A 24,436-nucleotide genomic window follows, 5' to 3' on the forward strand; every position below is an offset into this window, starting at 1 on the left:
CTCTCTTTCAAGAGTGTGTGGGCGTGGCCCTTTCTTATGGAAAGATTGTACTTTGTCAGCTGGAAATAAAGTGGATGTATAGCTCGTTGCTTTTCTAGCAAAAGGCTGAGTCCCTTTTCTTTTCCCAAATTTGGATCTTCATCTGACCATTTAATACCTATCACTCAGCTATCTTCAGCTTTCCATTAAAAGAAAATCAGTGGAATCAGACAAAATTGTAAGCTGAGTTTTAAAATAGAAATAGACATTTTGAAAACATCTTTGATGACTTGGCTGCCTATTGACAAATGTTTGTGGTGTTTTGAAAAAAGCCAACTTATTTATTTAAAAGCAATGCAAACTCTCTCTGCTAGCTGAACCCCATCGTTTAACAATAAATGATGCTTTTGCTGATAAATGAGTCTTTTTATGCAGCCTAGCAAATGAAATAGCAGATGATGTCTGAAGGCGGACAAACATGCAGCTGCCTAATGCTTCCATCTATTATACTATGGTTAAAAACAACAAATTCCCCAAAATAATTGCCCAAATCCAACCTTAAAATTGCCAATTGCAGTGCGTTTTTAATGGATTGACTGTCTTTTCTCTTGTTTTCTTTCTTTTTCTTCTATAGCCCAGAAAGGTCAATGGTTAAGTGGATTTTTTGACTACGGGTCTTTCTCAGAAATCATGCAGCCTTGGGCACAGACTGTGGTGGTTGGCAGAGCCAGGTAAGAGCTCTCTTGTTCTGGAAGCTCCTTTTCTCCCAACTAAAAACAAGAGTGGGAAGGGCCGTGACCACCTAGGTCCTTACCAATAATACACTCTTTGTCTAAACTTCTAAGAATACTGGATTATGGTCACGTCTAAGGCAGCATAACTGGAGCACTGATCCCCAGTAATCATGTAATGTGTCATTTCAGTGATGCACTTAATCTAAATACTGTCTTCATTATAAGAAGACAATATTTCCTTCTTATAATGCTGAAAGAAAGGCTAGTTGAGGGCTGTAAATAGCAACAGCCCACCAGTGACCCCTGCCCCCTTCCCCAAAACTATCTTCTTTCAGAAGCAGGTGACAAGTAAATCAGTCTCATCTACTTCTCTGTGTAAGTAGAAAGAAGTTCCATCATGGCACCTAGATTATTTAAGTAAGAAATGCACTACCAAATTAGAATTACAAAAAGAAAAAAAAAGTTTACCTGAAACAAGAATGAGTAAAATAAGCTGAGGTATCTATATTTTTCAAGTAGAAAATTGAAGTTTCTATTAAATTTTAATACCCACTCTAAGAAGTGCTTCACTCAATGGCGAGCTCTGCACGAAATAATCTGTAGCACGCGCCATAATGAGTACCTGCCAAGGCTGATCTTAATCTCTCCCCGCACTGCGGAGACATGCTGCCCCAGGGACCCACATCTGGAGCTCACCTTCCTCTCGGGGGCAATCCGTTTTTCTTATCTTGGTGAAAAGTGGCATCTGCTCAAGATTCTCAAACATGCCACATTGGGTTGAGATTTAGATTCTAGCCTTGAAAATAATTCCAGGCTTTGTAGTTCCCTCAGTAGAGCAGGTCAGCATGGCTCATGCTGCCAGGGACAAGGAGCCATCAGATGGCAGATCCCACAGACGGGATCTTCCACTATGACTCTAAAAGCCAGGCCTGGACTTAGCCCAGACCGAAACCCTCGGGGACCAGCCTCCATTTTCTCTTACATCTCAGGTCTTCCGCCTAAACCCAGGCTCCTGGGTCCTGGTGAGAATTATCATTCCCTGTGCCTGGTGACATGCCCACTGGGGAGGGGGAGGTAGGGGTTGCACTAGAAAGAAAACCCTCCTAGCCAGGACCTATCAGTTTGCTACAGAGAGGCCTCACACCACACTCAGACCAACTTTTCTGAAAATCTGGCTCTTATCTTTTCTACTTCAGTTTTCGTGTCTGTAAAAAACATGACAGATTTTAACCCTCCGAAAGTCAAACCTTTGTTAAGGTTTTTAAGATCCCCCCACGGGAAACAAGAGAATGACGGTTTACACTTGTGATTGGAAGAACGGGGATTGTCTGTGAGCAAGATCAGTCAGGCTTGGCTTTGGTTAGCTCTGCGTTGTTTATTGCGACACTCACTCTGACGTCTTTCCTTCTTTTCCTTCTTTCCATCCAATGAGTTCTGGGCTTCTTGCTCCAAACACATACACATGCTCACCAGTATATAAAACACAAATGGAGCTAGCTTCTGTCTAAAGCAATGGCATTTCAAGAAATAAATATAAATGTATTCTTCTGGGATTGTTACTGTAAGTGCTGCCAAAACTCATCTTTGGTATGTATGTTTGGAATATGTGTGCTATTGGCTGTAAATTGTCTTTTATTATTCCATGGCACCTTGTCCAGGGACACACTATAAAACAAGATGTAGCATCTTCATGTGCTAGCCTGATAAAATTTATATGAAGTATAATAGAAAACAGAAGTTGTTCTGAGCTGTTTTCAAGTTCAATAAATAACTGTAATACTCGGATAAAGATGTTCTTTATTAGGTCACATGGGCCCTAATATATAAGTTATAAGTTACCGATTTAGGGTGGCTTTTGCAATTACAAGTTTCCAGTTGGATTGTTAATCATTGTGAACAGAAATATTTCTAAACCCTCCTGTGTACCTCCTGCTCATTGTCTGGTTGTCTGGAGGGCTTTTGATTCTGATTCAGTACAGGCAAGTGACAAGGGGGTGGGTGGTCCCCACTCAGGCCCTGTCAGGCCTCTTGTGATGACAAGAATCCATTTCCAGTAGCCAATGTTTCAGCCAAAGACCATCCTTCATGGAAAAGTTTGCTATGGAGATGCTTTTGGGGAATGAGAGACTATAACCCATCCCAGCCCCAGCCCCAAGGAATGCAGCTGCGAAAGTGGAGATTGAATTACATTTCCAAGTAAGGACTCACCCCGTACCTTGTACCTTGCCTTGTTCTCTCTCTCTCTCTGTCTCTCTCTCTGTCTCTCTGTCTCTCTCTCTCTCTCTGCCCCCCTCCCGTCCCCACCTCTCACTCACTCTTTCTTTCTGGTTTTTACTAGGAAATCTTCATGAGGACCAAGTTGGGAGGGTATCACAGAGATAGATGCACAGGCTTTGAACTCCTGGACAGTTCTTAAAATTAATGAAGCTTGGAAATTAAATACATACTTCCAATACAAATCACCTGTTTCACTGAGATTACTAGTCAAAGTTATCCCTGTTGCAGTGCCCTTTTCCACTGAAAAAGAAAGTTGTTTAACCACCTCCCTACGCTTGGCACATGTTTTTCTTCATCCCTATTACACACCTACACACTCTTCATCCACACATTCAATGGTGAGACCTACTGTACCCCCGAATCTTACCTGGAACCATGTTATTAGTACTCCATAAAAAACTACAGCTCTACTTCAGCAATGCCATCACCTTATAAAACAGATTCCTGCTACCTTTTGGACCATTTTCCTCCATCTTCATCAGAGAGGCTTTACGGTAAACTGGAATTTCATTTGCCAAGATGGATGTGTGTGTGCTGTGTGTGCACGCACAAACGCTGGGCTGTTGAGCCTAAGTGCTAGGTGCTCCCTCAGTACAACCCTCGGGTTGTATTTATCCCATGGTGGGGAACTGGGGTGATTTTGAGGGTAGTTTCCCACCACATTCACAAAAACTTACCATATTCACCAAATCTAAAATCTCACATTTTGTCCCTAGACAAGTCAGATTTCCCCCTGTTCTCTGTATTTGTTTCTAGTTCCCCGCCCCCACCCCCGCCCTGCCCCACAATGTTTTGGTGTGAGATTGGAAATTAAATGACTAGCTGTAATGCTGACACACATTAGGTTCTTACATGGTTCATTTTTTATCAGACTAGGGGGAATACCTGTGGGAGTAGTTGCTGTAGAAACCCGAACAGTGGAACTGAGTATCCCAGCTGATCCTGCAAACCTGGATTCTGAAGCCAAGGTGGGTCACCTAGAGTGCTGTGTACACCTGTGGTTGCCTGGAGAGGTGTTTCCCTTCTGCAGAGTTTGTGGATATACTGGGAGCATTGCAAACCACCAATTTTTAGAGGGAAGGGCAATCAGCAGCCTTGAATGGTTTCAGATCATCGTGTACTGAACTTTTAAGGTGACTCTAAAGGTGCTACAAGATAAAGTCTGCCTGAAAAATTAAATAGGCCTTTACTGTTCTCTTGTTGATGTTAGAAAACAGTCTACTTTTGTTGGGGACATGGTCTTACAGAAGGCAGCGGAGACGATGTTGAGGCCTCTTTGGCCCCAGATTTTCTGAACACACGCACACACGAAAGAGCTACTACTAGAATTAATAATGGAGTCTGCCAAATTGTGAACACCACACCCACCTCATTTTAAAAGGATGGATAACGTTTTCACATCATGATAAGATCTAGAAAATGAGGAATGAGGGAGATCAGGGAGGAGGTTATTCAGCAGGGTCCCATCAAGTGTCTGCTGATTAACCACAGGATAGGAAAAGCCTCACCAAGCACAGAGGTGAGAAGGCCTGGAGCCTGTGTACAGTTGGCCACTTTGAGGAGTAGCGGAGTTGAGTGTAAAGTTGCCCCAGGGAACAGGATCCTGAGAGTGTATTCTTCCATTAGACGCAGTGAGGTTTGCCTCTTTTTTTAAAAATATTTTATTTATTTATTTTTTAGAGAGAGAGGAAAGGAAGGAGAAAGTGGGAGAGAAACATCAACATGTGGTTGCCTCTCATGTGTCCCCTATTGGGAACCTGGCCTGCAACCCAGGCATGTGCCCTGACCAGGAACCAAACCAGCTACCCTTTGCTTCACAGGCCAGCACTCAATCCACTGAGCTACACCAGTCAGGGCAGGTTTCCCTCTTTTGACTAAGGAGAGGTGGTGTAATCAGGACCCCAAAGAGGGGTATGTAACAAAGTCAAAGATCCAGGATCTTTTTCCTACTTTAGAGAACACCTTGATGAACAACAGTTTTTGTTTAGTTTGATTTTGCATTTTTAATCAGTCAAACCTTATTCGCCTTGGAGAGAGTCCCCTTCAAATGGTATTGTTAATTGTGTCTTCCTCTTTTTTATTTTCCCCAATAGATAATCCAGCAAGCTGGCCAGGTTTGGTTCCCAGACTCTGCATTTAAGACCTTTCAGGCCATCAAGGACTTCAACCGTGAAGGGCTGCCCCTGATGGTCTTTGCTAACTGGAGAGGCTTCTCTGGTGGGATGAAAGGTGATTGGCCTGCCTCTGGGCTGCAGGGGCATGACTGACTCCCCTGAACCCTACAGTGGGGGGCCAGCCGGGAGGGTTTGTGTTGGGCGGAGCCTCTGGGTGTCCTGGAAGCTCACTGACCTAGCCTTTCGGGGGATTATGCACCTTCTGGGATATCTTCTGAGAGGCAACTTGAATGGGAAAATTCAATATGTTTTACAATTCCATACAACATAGAACAGTCTGCTAGTGTTATCTAGGTAGACTGTTATGGATTAGCTTTCACAGGTGAATAATGGTCCTGGAGAAATATGATTGTACTAGTCTCTGTCCCTCTTTTCTGGGCATACTTTTTGTTGCTGTTACTCTTCAACACTCTGCAATGACCGAGACAGATACAGAAATTAGCCTTTACCAGAAGAAAACAAACAGAGTCCATACCAGAGGCTGTTCTTTGTGGTAATTTGTGATATGCTTTATTATTATCCAAAAACAGCCCTGGGCCTGTGACTCTGGCATATTAGACCTTTATTACAAAGACTGCTCTGCGCTGTGGGAATTGCTTAGTGATTAGGCAGCCAGGGTCCCCGTTTGCTGAAGATCCTGTGTGTAGAATCACTATGGACAGCTCGGGAAGCACCACCAGAAACACACCCTGCCTCTTTGAATAGTGAAGCTCTTTCTGTACAGTGGCCAGAGGTTTGTGGCCATGCTAAGGGCAGAAGTACTTGGCAGGAGAGGATGAGAATGCTGATGAGCATCACAGAACTCGGGGTTCTGAAGTGGAGTCGAGTGGGCTAGGGGAATGGGGGGAGGGAGGAGTTGATACTGCTGGAGTCAGTGGAGTGACCAGAAAAGTGTGAAAGCATGAATTCTCGGTAGGGCACCCAGAATACCCTGGGGCAGGAGCGTCTCTGCTCTGAGGGAGGACTCTGGGGAAGTTACCCTTTTAAAGGTCATCAGCTGTGTCTGGAGAGAGATTCATTAGAGCCTTATGCCAACAATTTTCCCTTACCTGGCTTGGAAAAGCCCTGGATGGCCAGGCCTTCCTGGGAAAATGTAGAAGACTAGAGTGGTTTTTTGTTATTCTAGTTGAAAAGTTCTCCTTTGCCCATATCTGCTGGAGAACTACCACATTTTATGCTTTTCTTAGGGGAGACTTAGACAATAAATGCGAATCAATGTTTGTATACCTTCACAGACTGTCAGGGTAAAATGTTTTTTGACCAAGATAATAAAGCGGTGGTAATACCATGAAATATTGAGAGTACAGGTTGAACAAGTCAGTCCTACCTTTTTTTTTTTGAGTTCCTGTGTGCACGAAACTACACTAGCTGTGGCAGACAAAACAAAAATAAGGCAGAGACAGACATAACCTCAAGGAGTCGAGAAAAACATCTTGGGAAGAATGAGAAAGCCATAATGTCTAAAGTATAAGCAAAATACCACTGTGTTCAAAAGAGGATGATGCTATATTAAATTTGGGGAGAGGGAGCCTGAAACCCTTTTCATTTATATGTATGAGGTTCATTTAGAATAAGATTTCACTGGATCCCAAACTTCTTGGCTGTAAGATTTACATCAACATTTAAGAGAGAATGCAGTGCTATTAGTTCTTACTTACGTCTGTTCTGGAGGGTCACTGCAAATTCACTCTTCCTGACATTACTTAGGAGGAAAGTCAGCCTGGCCATTTTGTCTAACAACTTCAGAGTTCCAAAGTTTGCCGTGTGCCTCTCGTAGGGAAAGCTGCAATTCCACTGCATGTTTTGGCTCAGGGCTAGATTGGCTGCTAGCACTATAACAATAAGAACGACAACAATTAGGATTCAGTAAGCTCTTTCCACGGGAAACCATGGCTAACCATTTCACATGCATTATCTTACATAATCATCACAACAAGCACCTCTGAGGGGTAGGTTGTATTATTATCTGCAATTTACATAAATTGTGACTTAGGTTAAGTAAATTTGCTAAGATCATTTAGCTAGAAATGACAGGTTTGGGAAAGGAACACAGATCTGTCTGACTTCCTGCAGCACAGTTGGCTGGTTTTTAGAATCTTGACCAGGCCCCATCTACTAGAATATTCCTGGAATAGAGGAGCTAGGTTCCCGAGAAGTTAGCATTCACCTACGGCCCCTCTGCTTTGGAGTTGTCCTTGGTTATTGTGGAGTTATGGTTCTTTACTGTAGTAAAACATACATAACAATATTTATCATTTTAGCAGTTTTTAAGTATACCATGGGCAGCATTAAATACATTCACAATGTTACATAACCATCACCACTAGATATGCGTATACCCAACTTTTTCATCATCCCCAATATGGAATCTGTGCTCATTAAACAATAACCCCCCTCCATTTTCCCTCCCCTGTCCATGGTCAAAAATGAGTTGTTGGCCTGATACACACCAGGGCCGGCTCTGTTTTCTGAATGTTGGTGCTGCTGCATCTGTTCACACATCACTTAAAACAAAAAAGCTTTGGGGAAGGTAGAGATCGGTGTGGAGGAAGGAGGTGGAAGGAAGTATATCAACTTTCATATTTACATACAGGTCAGGATGTTTTCTACGTATTATCTCATGTAACGGGACCTAAGCTGAGAGTCGTTCCATATCCCTTGGGGAGATGTTTGCAGTTTGGTTTCAGTACTGGCTGGGGATTATGCAGGGAGGGAAAATAAACAATTATGCCATCCCCCAGTGCACACAAACACACAGCCAGGAGCCGACTGCACTGTGGGTAAAATGGCTCCAAAATTGTGTGTAATGAGTAGGAAAAGATTAGAGACAGCTCTTGCTATGCTGAAAATTGACATTAGTGGAGGGGGGAAAAAAAACTCTTTACTAGTCGGCCTAGGAGGTCTAATTCGAGCAGTAAAAATATAAATAAATAAATAAATAAAAGCATGTCAAGATGGTATTGGTGCTTTTTTTCCAATGAGCTCTATCTGGCCGGAAGGCTATTCAGCATAATGCAAAATTAAATTATAAAAACTGGCTGAATATTTAGATGGAGGAGCCATTTGGAAGCAGTTTATTTAGACGAACCGGCAATGACCCACAACAGGGAGACATCAAGCGTGAAATTTACTAGAAATTAGCACCAGGGTCCCAGCCTCAGCATGAATAGCTTGATAGGATGCAAATCCCAGTGATATTAAGCTGCCTCACTGCTGGTGCTACAGGGTCACTCTCAGTTGGCTTTTCATGTTATACTTATTATTTTTTCCTGGGACAGGTTATAAATAACAATAAAAAAACATTTATTGAAAACTTTAACTGGAATGAGAGTCTATTTTAAAGTCTCTGATTACTTGGATGTTGAAGTACAGTGTCAGCCAGGCATAATGAACTCATGAGAGACATTATGTGTGTGCAGTTTGTGTATGCCTAGTGTTTACCTCCAGCTTCTAACAGCATCTCTTTCCAAGTCAGTACAATCTGTGCAAGTTTTGAGAGTGCAGAGCACTGTGGAAATACCCTGCCACCCTGCTCCCTTGTTCGGCACATGTGCTGGCCACGGTGTATCCATGTCCTGTAACAGTGAAGGCCCGAGGCAGGGTTGGTGTCTGGATGCTAAGAACACCCTGGAAAGACTGTGTGATCACCATTCACGCAGATATTCTTTGCTTAGAAGGCTTACAAGGCTCTAAGCTCCCACCTCTCCAATGAAGAACCTGTCAGTTTTTTTATATTCCCAGTTGCATTTCTTAAGGCCTGAGAATTGACAGTCGGCGTATGCATAGCTTTAAAATTCCCTAGACTGATGTCTAGCCTAAACCCTTAGGAATAGCCCCTCCCCTGCTATTGTTGGCTGTGATTTTGCTCTGTCTCTTAAATATGGATTTCAGACAAGTGTGTGTCAGATGGTTGCCAGGTGATTCAACCTGCCTTTCAAAATGTGTGGTCTGGGGCAGGTGGGATTCAATATGAGCCTGTTGTTTGTAGAGTTTGTCTGTTTGTGTGTTCGTTTATGTTTCACTACCCTTTGTTGCTTTTTTGGTGTTTTGATGGTTGAGTTGTGAGTTTGCTGGTGTTCCAGGCTACATGGAAATATTGTTTTCATTCCCCAGTTGTTAGCTGTAATCAACCTTGATGCCCCGTTTCTGCTCAGTTTTGGGGCCTGAAGATAATTGTTTGGCCATCATATATAAGCTGGTAGTAGCATTAGTACAATTTCTGATCATACAAAGAATCCAGGCAAAATTCAGAAATATTGAATCATTTTCAAGTCTCTTTTGGTTTCTATTTCACTCAGCCATTGAATCAGATGCTGGAGAGCAGGTTACCTCAGCCTCATGCCCTTTCCGTGCAGTAAGGATGATGAGTTAAGAATGAGATAGCAGGAGGTGGACTTTAGATCCCGGAAGATGTGGGTTCGAGTCATAGCTTTGCCACTTTTTTATTTAAGCCTTAAGTTACTCACCTGTAACTTGGATATGAGAACAAGATGATTTTCTGACAACTATATAATTTATGTATACATATATATGTATGTATGTATAATAATTTATACATAAATTATTTAGTTGTCAGAAAATCATCTTGTTATATATATATATATATATAATCATGCTTGTTGATATTCAGTAAATTAGCCATAATGATGAAAAAGAGGGACCCAAGTCCATTTCACACACACTCAGCTTCATCCCAAACTATTTGCATATACTAGAAATCAACGTTTTTAAGTTAATTAATTGGAAGTACATTCTAAATGAAGTCACCCTCCCCCTTTCTTTTGGAGGACCTGGGTCTATTCATCATAGATAGTACAGAGATAGGTTTTGATGTAGATATATCTTTTAACCAACAAGTGAATGAAGAGGCTGGAAAGTTTCCCTTCATTTACCTCTAATTTGCTTTTTTTCTTTTTTACATAGGATGACCTGGTTGGTGCCGTTTTTCTGTCGTTTTACTTCTTCACCTGTGCTTTCCATTTCTTCTCTGTGCCTGAAACCATTGAGGGTCACTCTTTCTGTTACTTGTTCTGAGACTGTAGTCTCGGCAGCACTGAAAAATACACTGCTAATTACACAATTATTTTATTATGTATCACTGGTTGAAATACCCACTAAAGAATTAATTTAGTTAAAATAATTTGAACTGAGCAATTATTTTCATAACCACAGAATTAGCGTAAAGCGCTTAAAGTCCTTTATTCCCTGCTCTTCATACAGCAGTTGTGTAATTAGCAGTAAATTTTTTTGGTCTTTGCTTTCCTCCCAAAGGAATAAATGTCTTTCCTCTGAGCATACATACAGTGTATATGATCATACACATTCCTCATAGAGTAGGAATAAGTCTAACTTCTAGGGAGTTTTTTCTGGGGCAACAGCTGGATTTTTGGAATTTCTGAAGTTTTCACAGACTTGCAAATGGACGGTGCTCACTAAGGGTTTCTATAGAGAGCCATTTTTACTTTGGAGAAGGTGGCAGTGTAATTTGCCAGTTGCTTCAATGAAAGCAATTTCTATTTGGTTTTTGCTCTTAACTTCCTGGAAAATGCTTCTTTGCTTTGGAGTTCCAGAATTGATTTATTCCAAATTGAGATCCTCTCCTTGATAGGAAAGTTTGAACCCTGTTGAACCTGTTATTTGATGTTTAAAAAGGACCTATTGAAGTACTCATTAAACAGCTGGAATCATAAACCTCAAGCTTTAGCAATGTTTAGACTTCAGTGAGCTAGGAAAAGGGAAGAAGTTCATAAATTATTGGGAAATAAATAACCGATCCTACTTTCCAAGGACTCACTTTATTTATGTACCAGGTATCCTTTTTCCTCAGGCTGCTCCTGGCCTTGGGGGATATTACAACGTGTACTCTTTAGCAAAGTGAAGAGGCAGCTCCTCTTTTTATGTGTCTGTGAGACATTTCCAATAAATACATATGCATTTAAATGTTTTCTCTCCCTGAAACCCTGATAAGAATGAAACCTGTAAAGAATTAGTTTTTCTTTCTCACTGTGTGCTTTCCAAAGTGTGTATATGCTCATTCATTCAGCAGACACTTACTGAGCACTGCCTATGTTCCAGGCACTGGACGGGACACTGGGGATACAAAGATGAAAGATGCAGTTTTTGAAGGATCCTTTCCCATTAGCTGCACATATAAGGGTTTATCATATGCTAAGTATCATGAGAAGAATTGAAGAGAGCTTGAATAGTTCTTCCTTCAGAAGAGTTAATGTAGTGAGAGAGATCACATATTGACATGAAAAATACTCAACCTTTGTAGAGCAACTATGAATTAATGTGGTGAGACCTGAGCACAAAAATTCAGGGAGCATATAAAATGGATGTGCCATCCATGGGGCCTGCACACTGAATCTTGTGAAAGACCACGCACTTCTCGGTGCTTTCAAAGATCCCCTGGCGTCTTGAGTACAGGTGAAGCTACCAATCCCTTTAGTCTTCAGGGTGGCCAAACAGGACCTGGGGTGGCTGAACCCTCAGACCTGTCACCTCTGCCCACCTCATGGAGACATAAGGTATCATATAAATATTATTTTCTGTGTGTGCGATGATGTGAACAGTGTTTGGAAGTGCTGTTTCTTGATTTCTAATTTTTCTCATTCTCCATAGATATGTACGACCAAGTGCTGAAATTCGGTGCTTACATTGTCGATGGCTTACGGGAGTGCTCTCAGCCTGTGATGATTTACATTCCTCCCCAGGCTGAGCTTCGGGGGGGCTCCTGGGTCGTGATTGACCCCACCATCAACCCCCGGCACCTGGAGATATATGCTGACCGAGAAAGCAGGTAGCACTCCTTCCTCATTTCCATTCACTGCCTCTGGGGATCCTCTAGCTATTGGTTTCCTCCTGGAGAACATTATAACTGGGAGAACTTTATTTGCATCGGTCCATTCCCAGAGGATGCCAAGGTCAGAAAAATGGACTTTCCAAATAGTGTAAGTTGGCATGAGAAGGAAACCAGGCTGGAGTCAGGCTTTCTCAGTATGATCCCCCACCCCAGATTCTTTTACCACGAAGTCTTCTATTCCAGGTACCCCAAAGTCAGAGTGATTCTCTTTTCCTTTTTCCTTTTTACTCTTTCTCTCAGGTATGTGGCAGAGGGAGCTTAAAGCAAGTTGGAGTGGAAGGACAGAATTGTTAGTGTGGAGCTCCAGAGCCTAATCCAGCTCTGCTGCTGAGTAGTGAGGAACTGGCAGTAACCCTTACTCTCTGGGCTGCTCCTCCTCGTCTGTAGAACAAGCTGGATGGTCTTTGAGGTCCACTGCAGCACCCACATTCTGTGATTCCAGACCGAAGCTTCTTCCTCAGAGTCCAGTGTCTCCCTCTGACATTTCAAGAGACTTGGCAAACACAGTGTTTGCAGCACACAGAGAACTTCAAGAGAAAATCCCAGGTTTTCATTGAAAGCTGATAGCTGAAAATACTAAAGTAAAAGAGATCCAACCCAGCTTCCTTTCATAATCTGTTCTCAGCTCTTTCCAAAGTAGGTAAATTTCACATCGTATTTCCTTGACATCTTCCATGCCAATTCCTGTATCCAGTCATTTTATTACAACACCTGTGTTTCTCTTTTCCCAGAAATGTCAGCCTCCTGCTTCAAAAGCTGCTTAGGAGAGTCAAGTAGTTTTACCATCAAATCATTAGGCTTGCGTTCAGTGCTTAGGAATTTATTGTTTATAAGTTCTAACCTAGCCTCTGATCTGATACTACATCAAAAAATGACTTCTCTGCAGATTTTGGAATGAGGCTGTGGTTTTAAGTCCACTTCTGTCACTTGTTAGACTTATCAAGTCTCTTAACTTGCTGTACCTTAGTTTCCTTATCTGTGAGATAGAGATAATCATGCCTGACTTCGTAGTGGATGTGGACTGGGCACAGGATTGCTGTGAAAAATTTTATCTCAGCACTTAGAACAGTGTCATACACACAGTCGGTGTTAGCTGTATTTTTTTTCTTTTTAATGTAAATGTTTAGAGAAAAGAAAGGTGTTTAGGGTAGGTTCCTGGTAACAGAATATCATTAGTGTGCACCAGAAGTAACCTGAGGCCTTTCACTTTGTCATTTCCATAGCAGTAGGCAGACACATGAAGTGGGTCAAGCAGTAGAACGGCCTCATGGGTCTGAGTGCTACCAGCAGACTGACAGCTGTGTGTAGGACTGATCAGCATTGGCCCCTCACTGCACGGCCTAAGTGCCGGAGGCTGTTCCCCTGCCATGGGAAAATGATGTGACTGCTGTTATCCTTATCAGCTGTAGGTGGTGGATTCTGTATTCTTCTCCCTTTGAGATGGATGTAGACTAGTGTGGTGGCGAGCATTATTTTAGTTGCCTTTTGCCAAGCCTTTCTCATACCTCACTTAGATACTTCTCTGGTGCCTGCTTCCCTGCCTGGAATTACCTCTGTGCCATGGGTGGGCAAAACCATAATGAAACTATTTCCTGGTCCACAAATTGTAACTGTCCTCATTCTGTTGTCTCCTTCCTTCAAAGTGCCTCTGTTTCTGTTTTGTTATGTTTTCTTTTCTTGCTGTTCAATCCAGGGCATCAGTTCTGGAGCCAGAAGGGACAGTAGAAATCAAATTCCGAAGAAAGGATCTGGTGAAAACCATGCGTCGGGTGGACCCAGTCTACATCCACTTGGCTGAGCGATTGGGTATGTCTGCTTGTCCTCCTGGCAAATCAATGAGCCATTCAACTGATTTGTAATGAGTGCATTCTAGGCCAGGGGAAGAGGCACTGAAGCATTTGATCAAATTCATGATAATCTTTATTTACTGTCCTCTATATGGTAAGAACCCTGGTAGAATGAAATAGTGTGTGTAATAGAAGGGAAAGTGGGCCCTAAAAAAAGCAAAAGTCACCCGATTTTTCTTCTGATAGTTTTTTATAATTCAGATAGTCTGTGTTTCTAGGCTTATGGCTATCCCTGCAAAGAATGATTAGCTAGGAGTTCCTGTTGGGGCCAGGCTAATCAGAGAATATGCTAGACTTAGATGTCCTATTTCTGCTTGTCTCTTTGGACAAAACTTGCCTCATTTCTGAGGGATGTGGGCATCAGTGTCTTGGGAGAGGAGAGCTGGAAACCTATTCAGGCAGTGTTCTGGACCATCCTGAGCTAAAGAAATGGAAATAAAGTTTGTGCACTGTTGCTTCCAGAGGCTGTGGCATCGGCAGCCCTGAGACTGTCCAGCCAGGGCTCTGCTGCTCATTCGTTTTGGGGGCTTTTGGGAATCGCTTGCAATTTGAACACAGGACCAAACTGTGGGGACCTATGTTGACTCCAAAGTCTGAATGAGTTTCAGATTCTTTTAAAACACTGATTTTCTGCTCAGATATCCCATTGAGCCCCTTGCTGTGTTTGTACAGATAATTGCTTGAGCTTCTTTTGTTTATTGGTTTGTTTTGTTTTCGGAGAAGCAGAGATTGTCTTTAAAAGGTGGTGAAGCGCAGTGGATGGAAGGTGTAAAACAGAGATAGCTAGCTCATCTATGTTCTAAATAGTAATTTAATTAATGAAGAGCCATTTGTGGGCCCTCCTTATCCTCACCGTCCACAGGCACAGCAACTTCTGTTTGCTGCCACTGGGGAGCTCGCATACCTTGGCGGTCGGGGCCTGGAGCCAGGCTGCTTGCCACACACAGTGACTCGGGTTGCAGTAAACCCTGTTTGTGTCCCATTGTTTGCCGTCAGGCACAACCACCAACAAGCCGAGCCCACGGCAGCCTGATCCTTTTATGGGAAATGCACACACAGAACAGGAAATTGGCAAAGTTGTTTTTCCAATCTATTGCCACCCAGAGTTGTTGAGGTGTTTTTCTTCTGTCTTCTCCAAACAGGATAATTACTTCTGACCAACCCATATACTTTAATTAAAGTAACTGCAACTCAAGAGCAAGTTCCTCACAACTGTACACAGAGAAAGCTCTAAAAGCTTCAGCCACTGATAAGCATCTCACTTAGATGGCTCATAATTGCTCCCAGCATCCAGCGATCGTTGTTGCTGTTTTTACCACTAATTCTGTACAAAGGCAGCAGTGCCACAATTGCAGGACACAGCAAATTGCATAATTTTCTCTTTTTTCACCCCCCGTTTTTGCTGGTTTTCTTTCTGGCCAATTTAAAATTTGTCAAAGTCGGTCTTCTTCTGGATCACTGCCCTTTGATATTCCGTGCACTCCATTTGCCACAAACAAGCCGCAGGGCCGCAGTTCATGCTGACTCCAGCAGAAGCAGAGAGAGCCCCATTTATCTTACACTGCCTGCTGAATTCCTGCTCATTAACTGGGGGTTCACTGCCTCTTTTTAACCCCCCAATGGCTGTTATCATCCCTTCAGAGTAACAGGGTGGTAGGAAGAGGGATCCTCTCCGACATCTGTTTGCAGAGCGACTAATGGTGAGGGTTGCGGGGTGGAACTTCTTTCTTGTGGAGGAGAGTGGTAACGCTCCCACCCTCACCCAGCACCTTTAACTTTTGAAACACAGGACGGGGAGAGGGAGGAGACGCCCAAGTGATGGCCATTTAATCATTTGTTACAAATCATCTCATTATCAAATTGCTGTCCACATTGAAGAAAACCATATTTATTTAACCTTGACCAAAATGGCACTGGAGAAAGAATCCGTGGTCTGCTAAATGTGAAGCAGGCTCTGGCCCCAGGCAGCCTGGGAACACGAGCAGTGGGTGTGGAATAAAAACAACTGGGTACAAGTCTCGGTTATGTGGCCTGCAGGTAGATTGTTTCGCTTTTCGGAGCATCAGTTTCTTCATCTAGAAAGTGGGGATGGCAGCCCCCACATAGCTACTGTGGGGATCAGATGAGTGTGTGTTAGCTTTCGGTCTGCAGAGCATTTTCAAGCATGGGGACTGGCATTCTTTCCTTTCCATCTTAATCAATAGAAGAAGCAGATGGCCAGGTCTGCGATGGGCACCCTCTGTGGCCCCGGTCTGCTTTGGGAGCCGGCGGTGTAGGAACGGAGGTAGCACAGACAGAAGTGGACTTGTCTCCCGGCGTTTGCTGTCTCTCAGGGAGCCCCACACCCCGAGCGCGTGTGCGGCGCAGCAGATCAGCGGGACGTGACGGCTGTGATCCCCAGAGGGGCACGTCGGCCTTCGGCCCCTTTCTTGACGCCCAGAACCAAAGACTGCCAAAATGCTTTCTCACAAAGTGGACAGAAATGGCCTCACATTCCAGATTGGGAGACTGAGGCAAAAAGAAGAGTTAAATGCGCCATTTAAGATACAAAATAAATGTGTGATGGAGCCCAGAGTAAAATACTGGTTCCATACGTTCTACTTTTCTCCAGAGCTCTTCAGATTTCACCTCAGCTGAATACTGAGCCTGACCAAAATTAAACAAGAATTCTTTCCCTTTGAGATCTACAGCCAAGTCCACTGAGAAAAGTTAGGTTTGGGGGGAAGCCTGTGGGGTGGGCATTATCTTGTGCTCCCCGTCTCTTCTCCGGCTGGCCTCTTCACGGGGTACGGGGAGGGCCTCGGCCTCGTCCCCTGGACCACCCAGCGCACAGCCGACAGGCTGGGTCCAAAACGCAAAGCGGGCCTGTCCCCATTTGATGTGCTTAGTTCAGGGAGGGAGGTGGCGAATCACCAGTTCACAGGCCTGTGACTGTAACCAGGTACGAGAACAGGCCAGGCCTTAATTCCTGGCAGAGGCGAAGGGAAAAATCACCCCAGAAAGATATGGAATGGAAGCCCACATATCAGAGTCTTTCATTGCTGGACCACTTCTGCCCCTGGCGTCTCAGCCCTGGGGCTTGGTCAGAGCCTGTGTGGGGAGGATTTAACATCCTGCCATTCTGGTGGCTGTAAGGAAACGAAATTCTTCCTCTGGAAACAGGCCCTGAGCCCTGTGAGGGCGTCTTTGTGTCTCTGATGTCCTGCCTCCCCACAAAGACAGGAGCAGGGAGAGTGGTTGTGGAGCGAAACGGCCCTCCTGGCCTGGCCTCCTGAGTGCTGACCCAAGGTCCCTTCCTGGATCCTCGCCCTCCTCTCACATTCAAAAGGAAATGACAAATCAATTTAGACAGAGAGAGGAACTGTCCAGCTCAAGTGTGAAGCCATTGTAAGTTCTCCACTGTCCGTCTCCCTCAGTACAAAGAGCACCCAGCCTCTCAGTGGAACTTGATCCTGTTCCAGACCCACATCTCAGTCGTGGCCCTGTTCCCAGACCGCTGGGCAGCCTGCCACGCAGCACCCTGGCTGTGCCCACACGAGGTGTGCCTGGGGAGTGCCGGCCCGATAGCAGGCAGAGGCAGCCCCGGCTGAGCCTGGCACCCACACACCTGTTCGAGGCACCATAGGTGCAGACAGAGTATCATGACTGTGGGTGGGGATAAACTGTCTGTAAAAGTCTTCAGGAACCCCCTCCTCCCAGGCCTTCCCTTTGGCACCCAGGATGGTGGGAAAAGGACACTTCCTTGGGTTAAGGCGACACAGGGGCTAAGCTGCTTTTCCAGCGGAGGTGGTCAAAGTCTCGGAGCCATGTGTATTTTTCCATCTCTTGCGTCCGTCCTCAAGATGTAAGCTGAAAAGAGCCAGAGTTGCTTGTTTGAAGCAGAAGGCAGCACCCTTACTGGAAAGTTGAGACTAGGAAAGAAAGAAGTTCAAATATGCTTGGAATGTGGCCTCTGGCCCTGTCACCTGTTGTACATAGAGTGTCCTCACGGGAACCATGGCCACCTGACCACGGTGTTCTGGGGTAGGTAAGCCGATGACAAACAGTATAAGGTTTTCTGTTGCAAAGGTAGAAAGCACAGGATCGTGCCTCCCCCCTTAAATTAGCAGCAGCTTACCACCTGCCTCATCACACTGATTCAGAGACTCTGGTCTCATGGAATTTAGTGCAATAGTGACCACGTTTTCTAGAAGGAGAAGGGGCTGTTTTGGTTGGCTCTGTTAGTCTGATTGTGTTTATAAAAGCATCTGAGTTGACCCCTCCCTAGGAAGCAGTGATTCCCAGTTCTGTCAGGCCCACGGGACCCGGCAGGCGTTTCGCTAGACTGAACCCATCTGAGACACCCCGTTCCCCACTTGGCCCCAGCTGCCCCAAGTCCCTGTTTCTGCACCTGCCCAACTCAGGGATAGCGACGTAGGGGAAGAAAAGAGTAAAGACTTTAATCATATTGCCACTAGAATCCAGGGAATTCTTTGCTGTCTCCTGACTCTTGCGTGGGGTGTTTGCATGGGGTACAGGGCACAGGGGTGCAGGGGAGTTACATATATATATTTGGAAATCTCTGGGTTTACTGTAATGTGTTTTTAAAAATATGAACAGCAGAGCAGGAACACCATTGCAAGGAACCTTGGGGTTAAACATCCCTTGAGAAGCTTGCTGTTAAAATCAATATGCAAATGAAGTTGTATTTAGATAGGTATGGCCCCCTTTGAAGAAAAGCAGATACATGAAAATGGGATTTTTTTTTTAAAAAACTAGATACATTGGAAGAAATTATTCCCATTACAAAAGGATTATTTGCTTTACCAAAGGATTCACTGCAGGGTTCCTTCTAAATAGCTCCCTTAAGGCATTTAAAACAGGATCTGATTTACGCAGTTTTTCAAGAATGCTTTTGTGTAGGAAAGGCACACCTGTTATGGATACGGAAATAGTTTTGCAGAGGTTTTTTTTCACTGTATCTTACTATCTTTATGGAGAAATTTCTTTCTGCATAGAAAATATGATTGCATAGATCTTTTAAACAGCTACTTACATTTGTACTTCTGAATCTTAATAAGACTCCAGTCTTTTTTATGCTGATTTTTCAGTCTCAAGGTTGAGGTGTGTATTCCTACATCTGAGATACTCTGGAGCTTAGTAGAGAGGGCGGTCCAGTTCTTGTCTTAGCTTTGTGAGTATTTAACCAATCAAAGCAAATTGCTTCCTTCAGAGAAGGAAGAAGGACCCATAAAAGTTAAAATTGCATTTTTATTTACATAGGCTTCTTAGCCTTTTTTAAAAACTTTTTTAAAAGAAAGTTTTAAAACACTTTAATATTACAGTCTTTTACAAAACTTTTCTTGTTTGCCAGATTTGTATTGTTACATAAATGAGAAACTGAGCTCAGAAAAGGAAGGAGATTTCTGCAAGGTTATCTAGTGCCTTTGGCTGAGCAGAGAATTTTTTAGCCTATGCCTGATTTTTAGTCTGAGCTTTGAAGGTCTCAGCCTCCGCCTCCTCCACGGTATGAGGCCGGCTCACCCAGAGGGTAAGGCTGGCCCCCACCTGCCCTTCCTCAGTGGCATGGCTGGGTAGGAAACACCTCCCACTGCAGAAATCAGCTCTGTCCTCGGCAGCTCTTCCTCAGCTTTGATTCCACAGAGGAGAGATTTGGCTTTTCATTATGTTGGCCCTGGGAACACCTGGCAGGCTGCTGCCCCAGGGACACTTGTGGGTCAGTTTATCTTGTTTCATTTAAGGGGCAGGGGCTCTGACGCCAGTCTACCTAGGCCCAGTCTTAGTTCCACCACATCCTGGCTTTGTGGCGTTAGGCAAGTTACTTCACATTTTGTGCTTCGGTTTCCTCATCTGTAAGATAGTGAGTGACCTTTTAGGGTTGAGGATTAAATGAGATGAAAAGTGCTTAAACACCCTGGCTCCTGTGGCTCAGTGGATTTGAGTGCTGGTCTACAACCAAAGGATTGACTGAGTCTGATTCTCAGTCAAGGCACATGCCTGGGTTGCAGGCTGGGGTCCCAAGTTGGGGGCACGCGAGAAGCAAACACACATGGATGTTTCACTCCCTCTCGTTCTCCTTCCCTTCCCCTCTCTCGAAAAATAAATAAAATCTTTTTTAAAAAACCAGAAAACTACTTAAATAATACTAGTACATAGTAACATCTCAATAATGCTAGTTAGCTCTTCTCATTTGATCGGACTTTTATATTTAACTCTTTACATTAAAATTCTTTATTGTCAAGTTAATTTTCAGGATTTCATGGGGTCTTTTTATTTTGGGAAGGAAGTTTGATGAGAATAATCTACCTTTCTTCTCTCATCTCAGCCTTTTCCTAAACTAGGTCCTGGGAAAGAATGACTTTCCTCTCTGTAGCATAGTCTGAAACACACACACACACACACCCTGACCTGCTTCCCTAAAAACCCTGAGGCCCAGCAATCTGGCCAGAAAAGAAAGAAAACCATTCCAAGATATTTAATTGTACAGGGAGCTTACAGGATTGATCGAGAGCTTAGCTTTTTACAATAGTCCAGTGAATAAGAAATGCTCCTGACAAACGATCAATGATAGGATAATCACTCTTTATCCCCCTCCTCATTCTTACCTTCTTTCTTTCAGCAGAACAGGGTTCAGAAGTCAAAAATCTTTATAGACGCCGCTTTTAAATTAAGCAGAAAATAGACATTGACATATTTGTTAATCTCCCCTAAATCATTACCAGGACTGGCTGCTTCGCTGTACAAGGAGGGGGTCCTCGGTGCGCCACACAAGGTCTGACTAGCTTAGGAGAGCAGCATTTTATTTTTAGAAAATAAAATTTAGAGGAACTGTTCTTTCCCCCCTTAAAGCACACAAATCCTTGGCTTTCTCACTGCATTTTCAAAGACACGCACTCGCTACTTCTGTCTTTTCCTCGCTGTGATGTGTTTTTGAGGTGGGTCCTGAACGGTGGTGAGAAGCATGACTGAAGGAATCAAGCAGCCTTCGTGGGGATGCTCTGCGATCTTGTCATCTCGGGGAGAGAACATTACAGGTGTTTATTTTGTTACTCTTTCAAAGTGGCTTGATTAGGTGGCCAAGACCTTTGTTAGTCCAGCAGCTAGCCCTCTCTGTCCTTCCAACTTGGTGAAAAGCCAAGGCCTTGTTTCCAGAACTCTCTGCTCCTAAGCTTGCAAGGCCTCCCTCTCTGCACCCAGAGCTGGGCTGGGCCGATAACTCCTCTCTGACCCAATGAACCAAACTCTCCAGCTAATCCCCCTTCTTGGCAACTGCCAGGACACCTGCTCAATCGTCTTCAGTAGCATTTAATAGAACACAGGCTTCAGGGACACCCAGACCATATAGTATGTGCTGACTTTGCTGCTTATGTGCTGGATGCCATTGGGCAAGTCACTCATATTTCAGAGCCTTGGTTTCCTCATTTGTAAAATCGATACCCTTCTTGTAAGGTTGGGTTGTTAAAAGGATTAGAAATAACATATGTGAAGCAACTTCAAAACCTTCGTCATATTTAGGTATTCAGCTTGGCAGCAGTGGAAACAGCAGACCAGACCTAAGTCTGAATTGTGCAGGGTGACTTACAAGCTATGTGAGCCTGAAAGCATTGTGTGCAGTGCCTGGCCCACGGTAAATGCTCAGTAAGTGGTATGTGTTATAGGTGGTGCGTGCACACACATGTGTGCAGAGTGCAGTGTTGGTCATTCTCCCAGAAGGAGAAGGTTGTAAGGGTCATTGTGTTCAGCCACATCCACAGCCCTGCCATCCCTTGCCTCCACCCCCCAACCCAGCAGGGCTGTTGAGTTAGTTCTTAACCTTTGCAGTGAGAGGCTGAGCTGCCCTTAAGTCTGAAGTCTGACCTGCAGAATGGGAATTCCGGAGACACCCAGAGTTGGATTTCTCAGTTGTGGAATGGGACGAGCATGGCGCTTCAGCTTCACCAGCTGGGGGTCTGCCATCATCCTTTAGCCTTGTCTGAAGTCAGAGGGGCAGCGCCACTGAACTATATGCCCTCTGCCCCAAGTGAGCAACACGGACAACATCGTGCAGTGTCCAGGAGGTCTGGCTCTCTGCCTGTGCTGGCTCTTCCCCCTTTTGGCCTTGTGACCTGGGTAAGTTACATAAATGCTCAGTGCCTCAGTTTCCTCACCCATAAAATGGGATAATAAGGATACCAACCTCCTAAGGTTGCTGTCAGGGTGACGTGAGCTCACAGACAGACAGCACTTAGAATAGTGCCCAGTGCCTGTGGATATTAGCTTTGACTATTGATTGTATGCATTGGGGAGCCAGTGTTAGGCAAGGTTAGGAAACATTTGTTAGTTGGGCTTCTTTTTTCTTTAACTTTCCATTTGACAATTTTTATAGAAAAGTTATAAAAATAGTAGGACTTCTAATGCCTTTTTCTCAGACTCACTTGTTAACATCTTGTCCCGTTCGCTTTTTCCTTTCTGCATGCTCATGTGTAGGTGCCCACACACACACACACACACACACACACACACACTTGTGCACATAGGCTGAGACACTGGAGATGTCACACTTCGTTATCCAGAATATTGAGTGTGTTTCTAAGAACGCAGACTTGCCCCTCACATAACCACAGACCTTTATTAAAATCAGGAATCATAATAATGTTGATCGCTTCTTGGCCTTCTGGCTAAGGTCAAGTGTAGGAATCATAGCACTGATACAACACTACTGTCCAATCCATGACTCATACTAAAATTTTGCCATTTGTTCCAATAATGTCCTATAAAGCTTTTTTTCCCCCTTTCTCTTTTCCTTTTGGTCTGAGATCTAATTCCAGATCACACATTATAAATTGTTGTCAAGTATTTTAGTCTATTTCAATCTAGAATAATTCTTTTCTTTGTCTTTCATGATGTCGACTTTTTAAAAAAATAGTGCAGGCCACATTTTTGTAGTTTGTTCCTCAGTTTCAGCTTGCCTCACATTTCCCCATGATTAGATTCAGGCTGTGCGTTTGGGCGGGAAACTACACAAGTGATAACATCCTTCTGAGGACGTTGTATCAGGAGGCACGCGATGTCAGTTTGTCCGATTCTTGGTAATGGTAACTTTGATTTCTTATTCAAGGTTTGTTCACTAGATTAATCCACTGTAAGATTCCCCTTTGTAATTAAAAGTAATTTGTAAGGAGATACTTTCTTTTTTTAAATATATTTTATTGATTATGGCATGACAGTTGTTCTAATTCCCCCCCTTCATTCCCTTCTACCCTGCACACCCCTCCCCCACCATTCCCCCCTTTAGTTTATGTCCACGTGTCTCAAGTTCTTTAGATTTTATATTTCTCCTACTATTCTTGCCCTCCCCCTGTCTATTTTCTACCTATAGTCTATGCTACTTATTTTCTGTACCTTCTCCCCCCTTCTCCTCCCTTCTCCTCCTCCCACCGCCCTGTTGCTAACCCTCCATGTGATTTCCATTTCTGTGGCTCTGCTCCTGATCAAGCTGTCCTCTTAGTTTGCTTTTGTTTTAGGTGTGGTTGGGGGTTTTTTTGTTTGTTTTTTTTTAAGATTTATTTATTTATCTTTAGAGGGGAAGGGAAGGAGAGAAGGAGAGAAATATCAATGTATGATTGCCTCTCATGAGCCCCCTGCTGGGAACTGGCCTGCAACCCAGGCATGCGCCCTGACTGGGAATTGAACTGCGGCCGTCTGGTTCGCAGGCCCGCGCTCAATCCACTGAGCTACACCAGCCAGGGTCCTGGTATGGTTGTTAATAACTGTGAGTTTGCTGTCCTTTCACTGTTCATATTTTTTATCTTCTTTTTCTTAGATAAGTCCCTTTAACATTTCATATAATAAGGGTTTGGTGATGATGAACTCCTTGAATTTGATCTTACCTGAGAAGCACTTTATCTGTCCTTCCATTCTAAATGAAAGCTTTGCTGGATAGAGCAATCTTGGCTGTAGGTCTTTGGATTTCATGACTTGGAATACTTCTTTCCAGCCCCTTCTTGCCTGTAAGGTCTCTTTTCAGAAATCCACTGATAGTCTGATGGGAACTCCTTTGTAGGTGACTGTCCCCTTATCTCTTGCTGCTTCTAGGATTCTCTCCTTCATTTTAATCTTGGCTAATGTAATTATGATGTGCCTTGGTGTGTTCCTTCTTGGATCCAACTTCTTTGGGACTCTCTGAGCTTCCTGGATTTCCTGGAAGTCTATTTCCTTTGCCAGATTGGGGAAGTTCTCCTTTATTATTTGTTCAAATAAGTTTTCCACTTGTCGTTCTTCCTCTTCCCCTCTGGTACCCCTATAATTTGGATGTTGGCAGGTTTAAAGATGTCCTGGAGGTTTCTAAGCCTCTCCTCATTTTTTTGAATTCTTGTTTCTTCATATTTTTCTCTTTGGTCATTTTTTTCTTCCTTCTAATCCACTCCCTTGATTTGAGTCCCAGTTTTCTTTCCATCACTATTGGTTTCCTGTGCATTTCCCTTCATTTCAATTAGCTTAGCCTTCATCTGTTCCTCTAATTTGTGACTAAAATCGACCAGTTCTGTGAGCATCCTGATCACCAGTATTTTGAACTGTGCA

At 43.8% G+C, this 24,436-nt stretch overlaps 1 protein-coding gene across 5 annotated transcripts in view; it reads left to right on the forward strand.

Moving 5' to 3' along the window:
- The window catches only part of ACACA (acetyl-CoA carboxylase alpha), a 229,585-nt gene that overhangs the window by 191,174 nt on the left and 13,975 nt on the right, over positions 1-24,436 (forward strand). For all 5 annotated transcript variants that reach the window (XM_037070311.1, XM_037070313.1, XM_037070309.1 and 2 more), the window contains 5 exons: positions 614-710; positions 3,862-3,958; positions 5,084-5,219; positions 11,789-11,966; positions 13,723-13,835. In XM_037070311.1, the coding sequence (XP_036926206.1) occupies positions 614-710; positions 3,862-3,958; positions 5,084-5,219; positions 11,789-11,966; positions 13,723-13,835 (621 nt within the window). The remainder of the gene's footprint in view (positions 1-613; positions 711-3,861; positions 3,959-5,083; positions 5,220-11,788; positions 11,967-13,722; positions 13,836-24,436) is intronic.

The sequence above is a fragment of the Sturnira hondurensis genome, unplaced genomic scaffold (genome assembly GCF_014824575.4).
Source record: "Sturnira hondurensis isolate 20B ecotype Veracruz unplaced genomic scaffold, ASM1482457v3 Scaffold0018728, whole genome shotgun sequence".
Classification (NCBI taxonomy): domain Eukaryota; kingdom Metazoa; phylum Chordata; class Mammalia; order Chiroptera; family Phyllostomidae; genus Sturnira; species Sturnira hondurensis.